Source organism: Arvicanthis niloticus, chromosome X, assembly GCF_011762505.2.
Source record: "Arvicanthis niloticus isolate mArvNil1 chromosome X, mArvNil1.pat.X, whole genome shotgun sequence".
Classification (NCBI taxonomy): Eukaryota; Metazoa; Chordata; class Mammalia; order Rodentia; family Muridae; genus Arvicanthis; species Arvicanthis niloticus.
This window is the reverse complement of record NC_047679.1, coordinates 35,831,562-35,843,517: the sequence shown is the minus strand read 5'-3', so window position 1 is coordinate 35,843,517 and position 11,956 is coordinate 35,831,562. Positions and strand designations below refer to the sequence as shown.

The 11,956-nt window shown below is 38.6% G+C and overlaps 1 protein-coding gene across 1 annotated transcript; it reads right to left on the bottom strand.

The window, feature by feature from the left end:
- Nucleotides 1-8,284: 8,284 nt before the first annotated feature.
- Nucleotides 8,285-9,822, bottom strand: LOC117695470 (protein FAM47E-like). Its single transcript, XM_034486360.2, has one exon. The coding sequence runs from the start codon at nt 9,820-9,822 to the stop codon at nt 8,518-8,520; it is 1,305 nt and encodes a 434-aa protein (XP_034342251.1). The 3' UTR covers nt 8,285-8,517.
- Between the last annotated feature and the right edge of the window lie 2,134 nt (nt 9,823-11,956).

The following is an 11,956-nucleotide window of genomic DNA, read 5'->3' as shown; positions in this document are numbered from 1 at the left end:
CAGGAAATAATCAAACTCAGGGCTGAAATCAACCAAGCTGAAACAAAAAGAACTATACAAAATATCAACCAAACCAGGAGCTGGTTCTTTGAGAAAATCAACAAGATAGACAAACCCTTAGCCAGACTACCCAAAGGGCACAGAGACAGTACTCAAATTAATAAAATCAGAACTGAAAAGAGAGACATAACAACAGAAACAGAGGAAATTAAAAAAAAATCATCAGATCCTACTACAAAGGCCTATACTCAACAAAATTGGAAAATCTGGAGGAAATGGACAATTTTCTAGATAGATACCAGGTACCAAAGTTAAACAAGAAGCAGATAAACCATCTAACAGTCGCATAACCCCTAAAGAAATAGAAGCAGTCATTAAAAATTTCCCCACCAAAAACGTCCAGGGCCAGACAGTTTTAGTACAGAATTCTATGAGACCTTCCAGGAAGACATAATACCAATTCTCTTCAAACTATTCCACAGAATAGAAGCAAAAGGAACAATACCTAATTCGTTCTATGAAGCTACAATTATGCTCATACCTAAGCCTCACAAAAACCCAACAAAGAAAAGAAACTACAGACCAATCTCTCTTATGAATATTGATGCAAAAATACTCAATAAAATTCTCGCAAACCGAATCCAACAACACATCAAAGCAATCACCCATCATGATCAAGTAGGCTTTATCCCAGGAATGCAGGGATGGTTCAATATTTGGAAATCCACCAATGTAATCCACTACATAAATAAACTCAAAGAAAAAAAAACACATGGTCATCTCACTAGATGGTGAGAAAGCATTTGGCAAAATTCAACACCCCTTCATGTTAAAAGTCTTGGAAAGATCAGGAATTCGAGGTCCATACCTAAACATAGTAAAAGCAATATACAGCAAGCAAGTAGCCAACATCAAACTAAATGGAGAGAAACTTGAAGCAATCCCACTAAGATCAGGGACTAGACAAGGCTGCCCACTCTCACTCTACCTATTCAATATAGTAATGGAAGTCCTAGCTAGAGCGATTAGACAACAAAAGGAAGTCAAAGGAATACAAATAGGAAAGGGAGAAGTCAAAATTTCACTATTTGCAGATGATATGATAGTATACTTAAGTGACCCTATAACCTCCACCAGAGAACTCCTAAACCTGTTAAACAACTTCAGCAAAGTGGCTGGATATAAAATCAACTCAAACACATCAGTAGCCTTCCTATACTCAAAACATAAACAGGCTGAGAACAAAATTATGGAAATGACACCCTTCACAATAGTTACAAATAATATAAAATATCTTGGAGTGAATCTAACCAAGCAAGTGAAAGATCTGTATGACAAGAACTTCAAGTGTGAAGAAAGAAATTGAAGAAGGTCTCAGAAGATGGAAAGATCACCCATGCTCCTGCATTGGCAGGATTAATTTAGTAAAAAAAGGCCATCTTGCCAAAAGCAATCTATAGATTCAATGCAATCCCCATCAAAATTCCAAATCAATTCTTCACAGAGATAGAAAGAGCAATTTGTAAATTTATTTGGAACAACAAAAGACCCAGGATAGCGAGAACTATTCTCAACAGCAAAAGAACCTCACAGGGGAATCACCATCCCTGACCTCAAACTACACTACAGGGCAATAGTAATAAAACTGCATGGTATTGGTACAGAGCAGGCATGAAGATCAATGGAATAGAACTGAAGATCCAGAAATGAGCCCACATACCTATGGTCACTTGATCTTTGACAAAGGAGCTAAAACCATCCAGTGGAAAAAGGACAGCATTTTCAGCAAATGGTGCTGGTTCAACTGAAGGTCAACATGTAGAAGTATGCAAATCAATCAATCCATTCATATCTCCTTGTACAAAGCTCAAATCCAAGTGGATAAAAGACCTTCACTTAAAAGCATATACACTGAAACTAATAGAAGAGAAGGTGGGAAAGACCCTTGATTACCTAGGCATGGGGGAAAAGTTCCTGAACAGAACACCAATTGCTTATGCTCTAAGATCAAGAATTGACAAATGGGACCTCATAAAATTGCAAAGCTTCTGTAAGGCAAAGGACACTGTCAATAGGATAAAACAGCAACCAACAGATTGAGAAAAGTATAACCCTGTTGAAAAATGGGGTACAGAGCTAAACAAAGAATTCTCAACAGAGGAAACTTGAATGGCTGAGAAGCATCTTAAGAAATGCTCAACATCCTTAGTCATCAAGGAAATACAAATCAAAACAACCCTGAGATACAACCTCACACCAGTCAGAATGGCTAAGATCAAATGTTAATAGTAGATGCTGGCGAGGATGTGGAGAAAGAAAAACACTCCTTTATTGTTGGTGGGATTGCAAGCTGGTACAACCACTCTGGAAATCAGTTTGGCGTTTCCTCAGAAAACTGGACATAGGATTACCTGAGGATCTAACTATACCACTCCTAGGTATATACCCAGAAGATGCTCCAACATATAATAAGGACATATGCTCCACTATGTTCATAGCACCCTTATTTATAATAGCCAGAAGCTGGAAAGAACCAAGATGTCCCTCAACAGAGGAATGGCTATAAAAAAATGTGGTACAGAGTATTACTCATCTATTAAAAATAATGAATTCAAGAAATTTTTAGGTAAATGGATGGATTTAGAAATTATCATCCTGAGTGAGTTAACCCAATCACACAAGAACACACATGGTATTTACTCACTGTTAAGTGGATGTTAGCCCAAAAGCTTGGAATAGCAAGTACTCAACCCGCAGACCACATGAAGCTCATGAAGAAGGAAGACCAAGAGGGGATGCCTCAGTTCTACTTAGAACGAGTAACAAAAATACTCAAGGGAGCAAATATAGAAACAAAACATGGGAGAGAAACTGAAGGAGGGGCCATCAGGAGACCATCCCACCTGGGTATTCATCCCATGTACAGTCATCTAAGCTAGACACTGATGTGGATGGCTGGAAGTGCATGCTGTCAAGAACATGATATAGCTGTCTCCTTAGAGGTCTGCCAAAGACTAACACATTCAGAGGAAGATGCTCACAGCTAACCACTGATATGATCAAGGGTTTCCCAATGGAGAACTTAGAAGACTGAAGGAGCAGAAAGGGTTTGTGACCCCAGGAGGAAAGCAACAATACAAAACAACCAGATCCCCCCGCAGGGTCTAAACCACCAGCCTGGGAGCACATAGGGAGGGACCCATGACTCCAGCAGTATATGTAGGGGAGAATGGACTTGTGGGGCATATGTGGGAGAGGAGTTTCTTGGTCCCATAAAAAATGAACACAGAGTGGGGGGGGAATCTGAGGGTGGGGAGGGGGTAGTGGTGGAGTAAGTGTGGGCACTGCCTCATAGAAGCATGAGGAAGGAGGATGGGATAGGAGGTTTCTGGGTGGTGGGAGGAAGTGGGGTAAGGAGATAAAATCTGAAAGGTAAATATAATACCCAATTTTTTAAAAAAAGAGAGATTAAAAAAGGGGAAATGAGAAAAAAAGAAAGAAAAAATAGGAGATATAATAACATAAAGGGAAAGATTTAGAAATTTAGGAGGCAATTTATGTTAATGGAAACAGCATCATAGAAATTGGAAAATCACACCCTCATAGAAGCACAAGGAGGGGGATGGGATAAGGGGTTTCTGGGTGGTGGGGGGAATGGATAAGGGGGTAAAATTTGAAATGTAAATATTACAACCAATTTTTAAAAGGAAAAAAAAAAACAAAAGTTGCTAGGACCAACATCTTTTTAAAATTGTCAACCCTCTAGGAAAAAAAAATTTTTTCTTGATACTAACTTGTTCTGAGAATTGTATATTTCAGAATACACAGCCTTGGTGTATCTACTCATCAAGTATACTGAAAAGACCTGCCCAAACCTCCTATGTCCTGGAATTCCATCTGGATGCAGTGAAGACACAGAATCAGAGGCTTATCAATTTACTCTTTCCCCCACCCCTCTTCTAATATCTCAAAATCTGTAATCAGCTTGAAGAAGTTAAAGAAGAGTCAGTGCCCCTATTCCCTGGGCTTGGGGACTAAGGTGGTTAATATTGGGCTGTCTTTCTAGGGAAAAGTAGTGGTTTTGTTGGAACAGGGAAGATTAGCTAGGACTTATTGCATAACCATAACCTATTGGTAGAAATCTGTATAATTAATATCAAAATGAAATTATAATTTCTTAAATGGCACAAAATTTACTTTGATTTCAAATTTAAGGTTTTCATTGGTATGAGCTTCTTATTGATATAAAAGTGAGATGAATATTGATACTCTCATGGGCATTGTGCCTGCATAACACATTTAGGAATACAAGGCTTAGACCCAGTCCTTCTTTAACTTTTTAAACTGATTTGGGATGGTTAGCCTATGAGTTAAGGGACTATAGCAAATTCATGACTTTGAGTTTATTGTTAGGGTGTTTTCCATATTTTATTTAGAAATAGCTGAAAGGAGTTAACAGACAACAGTCCAGGTTACCTTACATGGATAGTTGGTTTTCAAAACATCAGAAGTCCATAGAATTGACATTACAAATATTTCTATATTAATGTTCATTTTTATTAGAGACCTGTCTGCTCCTGACAGCTTCCTGTCGTGGATTCTAAGAAGAAGTTGAGCATCCTTGGAGTTACTCCAGTTGTTCGGTGACAGCCACTAGGCAAGAATTGCCTCTTTCCAACTACAGACAAATTACTGTCCAGAAAAGGACACACTTGCAGAATAGTCGACTGATTATATCTGCCTAGACAGAGTAATCAGTCCTTAATAATTCTGCATCACTGAGGTCTGTCAGATTATTCTGGGCCAGAAGGCTGAAGATTTGATGCTCCAACATTCAGTAGTATAGGGGCTTTCCAGGTGTTCAGAGGTCTCTATAAATTGGCTATGATTTAGAAGCTATGCTTTGTGCTTCCCATAACCTCAGTTAACTCAGTCATTCTGGATTTCTGATGGGGTTGAAAGCCTGTAGTCTCATAGCCAATCTTGGCTATTTACTTTGAGAGAAAAGATCTGAGTGGATGGTTTTCAGCTGACATTCATTCTAAAGCCAAGAAAAAAAGCCAGGTTCAAAACTAAGTGCTTTAGTTAGGAAAGATGACAGAGGTTCTGGTTAGTCAACAAAATGATGGACTGGGTATTAGGACTATCTTGTACCGCACAGGTACCATTAGGAATAACTATGCTGTAATTGCATTTTGAAAGAAAAGTTTTATTTTAACAGGAAGTGTGAAGCTAGGTGATGAGAGAGAGAAAGAGGGGCGGGGCATGGAGGCAGATGTTCACATGTCTCCACCAGTCAAAGATAGTTTATATATCTAGGTTGGGTATTCGGTTACACTTCTGACTGAGCATTTCCAATCTTATAAAGCCTTTGATTAACATTTTAAAAAATTTATAAAAGCAAAAAGGAAAAGGGGGAATTGGATAGGGGTTTTTTAGGGAGGGGAAATGAGTAAAGGAGATGGCATCTGAAATGTAAATAAAATATTAAAAAAATTTTTAAAAGAAAAGAAAAAAAGAAAAAAGATTTAGTCAATGTAAGTATGCTGATAAAACAAACATTTAATTTAAAAATAAAAAAAGAATTATATTTTTAAGTAGATATACTAAGAGTTCTACTAGTATGGTAATATACTTCAAAGAAAACAAAGACTTACAATATGTTCTTAATGTCATACTTCAGCATGTAGTTACTAATTTGTGTATATCTTTAGATTGTATTGTTACAAATTAAGTTTCACAGAATATTGGGGTTAGAATTAGGACAGAATTTTTAGCAATTTCTGAAAGAGCCTATGCTGGTTTGAATATGCTTGGCCCATGGCAAGTGGAACTCTTAAGAGGTGTGAAATCATTGTAATAGGTGTGTCCTTGTTGGATGAAGTGTTACACTGTGTAGGAGACTCATAGAACAAGCCTATGGGAACCACAGAATGTAATGTGGTGGTTTGAATATGCTTGACCCATGGAAAGTGGCACTATTGGAAGGTGGGTCCTTGTAATAAGTGTGGCCTTGTTGGAGGAAATGGATCATTGTGTATGAGGGCTTTGAGGACTCTGTTCAAGTTCTTCCCAGTGTGGAAGAGACCCTCTTCCTGGCTACCTGCAGAAAATAGTCTCCTCCTGGTAGACTTTGGATCAAGATCTCAGCTCCTTCAACATCATGTCTGCTTGGATGCTGTTATGCTTCCTGCCATGATGATAATCTACTTAACCTCTGAAATATAAGCCATGTACAATTAAATGTTTTTCTTTACAAGAGATGCCTTGGTCATGGTGTCTCTTCACAGCAATGAAACCCTAAGATAGTGTATAAATGTGTATGCATCTCAAATGTGTGCATCGCAAAAGAGTTGTGACAGAGAAGATGAAATTGGGGCTATTTACTTTATGACCTTGGGTCAACATAGAAGACCAGCATACTGACTAAGTGTAGAAAACAGTTTATAAACCCTAGGAACATGGCCTTTACCCCATTTTTATTAATCAGGAGAGTACAATCGTGTCTTCTAGGTCTTATGCTTACCTTTGTGTTTTTGTGGATTTGTCTCTACATTTCACATCCTGTTTATGTTTAGCTTACCAGACACATAACCTTGCATAATAGTTAGACTAGCAGCCAGTAGCAGGGGTCCAGGGTTTTTTGTTCATTTGAACCCTGGTACTTACTCAAACTACACTAAAAGCTTAGAAAAAATTTCCCATTGCCGGACATTCCAGGACAAACTTGATGCCTCAATGGGATCTCTGCGTGGAAATAAAATGCTCTAAAGGACATTAGTGAATGCTTATCCAACTAAATTGAGAGCAAATAATAATTTATAACTAAATAATATTGTAGTATTATTTAATTATGTAATTTGTATTATTAAATTATATGATTTGCTAAAGTAATATTGATTGTGATAAAGTATTTTTTAACCAATATCCTTGAAGTATTTAAGGACAAAGGTCAAGACCTACAAATTTCTCCTAAAAGATGAGTGGAAACATATGTATTGTAAAATATTTATGTCTGGCTTTAAGTGAAATATACAGTCCAGCTTTTGTATCTGGCTTTAAATGATATGTTTCAGCAAAACTTTTGGTATGTTTGGGTTAAGCAGTAGATGCTGAGAAACTATTTTGAGACTCTTTGAACCTTGAAGAAATGTCTCTCTAGAGAATCTGTACTTGGTGCTATGTGAGAGCTTGCAGCTGCACCAACCTTGGTCCTGAGGTACTCCTGGAAAACCTGGAGTTCTTATTTTTGATTATAGCTAGCCATGGTCAAAAGGGACTGAGATTTGTGGGGTTGTCTGCTCCCATGGGCAGCAATGGCAAAATAAGTTTGGTAGTTGGAACCTTTCCCAGCCCCAATTAACCTTGTATGATGTTTGAATGAAGTAACTGGAATGACCTAGCTGGGTGTCAGTCTTTTCTGAGAAGGCTGAACCTATCTGCTCCTTCAGAAAGTGAAGGCTTAACATCTTGGTGAGCTTCTGTCTCTGCTGTGGAACCCATGACCAACATGAATCAATAAGAGTGTGTCTTTATGTGTTTGTAAAGAATTGCTTTGAGGACCTGAAGAGATGGCTCAACAGTTATGACTGCTTGTTACTCTTGCAAATGACCTACACTCAATTTCCCAGCACCCACATAGAAACTAATAACTCTTAATAACCCCAGTTTTAAGGAAGGGATCTGAAGCCCTCTTCTGAGTTCTACATGTTCATCAGCTCCTGAATGCGTATGGTGCACATACATAATACACTTAAGCTTACATACATACACATCAAATACATTTTGATAAAAAGGATACGCAATATGTTACAAATTGATGGATGTGGGGAAAGAATTTTTGTCACCTTTTTTTATGACCCATTTAGTTTATATTATTCCTTCATATGGCTCACAATCATGTGTAACTCCAGCTTTAGGAATCTAATGCCTTAGATCCTGGGCATCCACACAAGTTACTTTCACAGACACACTCATATACATATGACTAAAACTAAACTAAAACTATTCTTTAAAATAGCAAACTGAAAAGAAAATCAATAAAACAGACATTGGTTTATCTGTAGTTTCAAGTTTAGTTAAAAAATAATCACAATAATTATTTCTTTTAAATTTTCATTGAGCTGAAGCTATGAAAGTTTTCTCTTTTATAAAAACAATTACAATATTTTAAGAATTATCTTGTATTTTAATAGATGACACAGAATCTAACAGTAGTAATTCAGATTTTTATTAAATTTTGTGTATCCTTATAAGTAACTGATGTGACTATGCCATATTCTCAATAGTAAATAAATTTGAGAACTTTACATATGAATGTTGATCTTAAAGTTGATAAGATATTTATGCAGGCACAGAAATTCATTTGAGTTCATTGAGAAATGTTTATAAACTTAAGTCGAACATTTTTAGATATTGTCCAAAAGGATGGCCACATTTAGTGATATCTTCATCATATACATTCTGTTCAATATTTGAAATGAAAGTAGAATAAAGTCAAGTAAAATGGAAAACCAGCTAGTCATTTTCATCATCATAATCTTCATCCTTTTGCTGCATGATCAATTCATGTGCTTTGAGGACTCTTGGTATTGGAGTGTTGACAGTGTCATAATTCCATCCTTTCCTCATAAACAACTTCTCAAGGATGGTTGGCATACTGTAACCTTTGCTTATGATGAAATCTTTAAAGGCAATTGTTCCATAAAGGTCTTCAATGATGTCTGGTTTACCAAATCTTCCACCTTCAAGTTCAAATAACTCTTCAGGATCCATTAAGGGCTCATCATTTACTAGCTTTTTCCACAGATATGGCTTTAGGTACCATGCCCCATATCTAATCTTATCCCTAGTGGGCTTGTAAGGATCATGCGGTTTTCGGAGTTTCCTTTCAAAGTTTGCCTCCTGTATGGAGAATCTGATCTCTTTCACTTTGCTGAGCCTCCTGCAGCGCTTGATATCCCCAGGAAGCAGGCTGATTTTCTTGATGGCAGAGTCAGTATAAACCGGTTTGCACTCATAGCCAATGTCAAATTGCTTCATCATGAAATGTTCATCAATTTCCAAGTCTCCAAATGAATCAACCCATGCACAGAAGTCATAAACTCCTTTGGGGATGTATCGATAATAAAGAGACTCCTTGGCGGGATCCTTTTTGCGGGGCTTTTTTTTTTCACCAAGCAGACCGTGTTTACGTGAACCAGGAAACCTGGGAGGTTCTGGCTCTTCTTTTTTTTCAGAGCATTCCTCAGACACACTAGGCAGATGAACAGAATGAACAGATTTTCTGTGGTCCTCAGAGTGATCCAATGTTTCCTCCAAATTCTGGTCAGTGTCAGAAGCTTCCACCACATTTTCTGAGAGATCACTACTACTATCGCTAGGAGTTCCATCCTCCATAGGCCAGAAAGCCAACTGATGCTGGATCAGATTTGCTTCTGTTCTCTCCACAAAGGCCTTGCGAGCTTGCTGGGCCAACGACAGAGAGGAAAACAGGCTTAAGTCCTGACACCGTTTTTGCTGACTCTTTCTGGTGCCACGTTGGACTTCATGAGAAATTGTGGGGAGAAAACTCTCTTTGGGGCCACGAATGATCATACCTTCACTAGGCGGACAGCCCTTCCTGAAGTCATCCAGCCCTTCCTTTACAAACACCCAGCGTCGGCCATCCAGAGAGGTAGGGAACTTCAGTTGTTCCTGTTTGTGCTTCGCAAAGCACTTAGAGGGCAACCTGTCCTTGAACCAGGGCTTGCAGGTCATTCCCAGAGGCATTGGCTGAAGTACCTGCCGGGGGCGATTCCATGGCAGCCACTGCTCCCCCATGGTACCCCTGGATCTGTGGCAATTGCCGCAGCCTTCCTTAAAAGCTTGTTTTCCTAGGGCTGCTCAGGTTGCTAAGAGGACCACGTGCCTGAAATTCCACTAGAATGGGCAAAACCAAGTGCTCGCCCACCCCTGCCACCCCTTCAGTGGTTCCTTCCATTCTGCGTCCAAAACTAAATTTATTTCATTGTTTCACTGGACAAGGTGTGGACTTTACAAGTGATTTCTTTTTTCTTGGACTATTTCACAGAATGTCTCTATGAATATTGTATTCACTTCTTCGTATACACATACTTTCATTTCAACAATAGATTTTCTGAGTTATAAAAAAGCAGTTTTCCATTTGAATATGTGTGCTTTTTTTTTTGTCTTGGTATTATTTTGTCGTTTTTCGTGTGTGTTTGTCACAATGTTTTTTCCTTCTCTGATTTTTTTCCAGCTATTTCATGGTTTTCATACTGTCATGAGTGACATTGAGAATAAAATTTAAGAAAGCATGTACTCTACTACATGCTTACTGGTGATGAATCTGTCCTTTTCTGAAGCAGAGCAATGCCTTTCTATGTAGATCAGTCTGACTCAAACTGCTTTTTCCTGATGCCTTTTGGCTGGCTTTTTATTTTGTTTTGTTTGAGCTTTTGTTATGGTGTTTTTTTCATTTGAGAACATGTTTTGCTGTGTAATTAGTGCTGGTAGGCATGACACTTACTCTGTAGATCAGGCCAGCATGAAGCTCTTCCTCAAGAAGGCTGATTGATTGCAGGTGTGTATGCCTGGCCTTAACTTGTTTTTTTTTTGTCAGATATTCTCTTTTTATATAAAAATCTATTAAAATCTATAAAAGAATTCTATGGCAATACTTTGTTTTATTTCTACCAGTGCTTTGTAGAGTCAAATGTACTTTTCTCACACTTGCAGTATTTTGACTTTTTTGTTATTATTTTATCTTATGTTTATCAGTATATAATGTGGTGTCCATGGAGTCGAGAAGAGGATTGGAGTTACAAGTGGTTGTAAATTGACATGTGGGCAGCCACTGTTCTAAAACAATCCCTGAGCCATCTCTGCAATCCCTAATTTGCAACATTTTGGATGAAAAGTTCAATGTAACTCTGGCATATGGTCTTTGTATAAAATATTTCCTCTGTAAGAATACATAGTCTTAGATGCCTTGTATGGATGCAAGATACTGTTGCCTGTTACCTGTTTAGGTGGTGCTTTTCCCAGACCTAGTTGCTTTTATTTATTTATTTATTTTATTTATTTATTTATTTGTTCATTTGTTTGTTTATAGCCTCCTGGCCCTTCTGTCACAAAGCGTCTCCTACATCCCCCTCCTCTGAGAGGGTGGGCCCCTGCTCGTCCCATCCAAGGGTGTGGCCCCCATAGGTATGGCCCTAACTTGATACATGAAGTCTCTTCAAGATTTGGTGTGTCCTCTCCCACTGAGGCCAGACATGACAGCCTTGGAGACTGAGCTCCTTGTGCCAGTGGCCTTGATATATCCCATATACATGTTCTTTGGTTGGTGGTTCAGTATCTAAGAGTTTGCCAGGGTCAGGTTAGTTGACTCTGTTGGTCTTTCTGTGAAGTTTCTATGCCCTTCATGGCCTTTAATCCTTCCCCCAACTCTTTCATAAGTTTTTGATGTTTGGCTGTAGGTATCTGCATCTGTTTAAGCATGCTGCTTGGAAAAGCCTCTCAGAAGACAGTTTTGCTAGGCTTCTGAGTATTAATAGTGTCAGGGATTGGTTCTCGACCATGTGATGGGTGTCGAGTTGGGCTGGTTATTGGTTGGCCTTTTCTACAGTCTCTGCTCTATCCCACGTTTCTTTTAGATAGGATAAATTTTGGGTTGAAAGATTTGTGAGTGGCTTGGTGTCCTTATCCCTCCACTGGGAGTCCTGCCTGGCTATAAGAGGTTGCCTCTTCAGGTTTCATGTACCCACTGTTAGGCATCTTGGCTAAGGTCAACCACATTGACTCCTGGAAGCCTCCCCTATCCCAGGTCTCTAGGATTTCCTAGAGATTACCCAGCACTTCCAACAGCTGCATATTTCCATTCATTCTTCTGGCCCTCTGGCCTTCTCTCTTGTCTTTCACCATACCTGATCCTGCCCCTCTTTTCCCATCC

What these genes read in the sequence shown, in the direction of transcription:
- LOC117695470 (XM_034486360.2), bottom strand. Translation starts at nt 9,822, where the DNA reads ATGGGGGAGCAGTGGCTGCCATGGAATCGCCCCCGGCAGGTACTTCAG.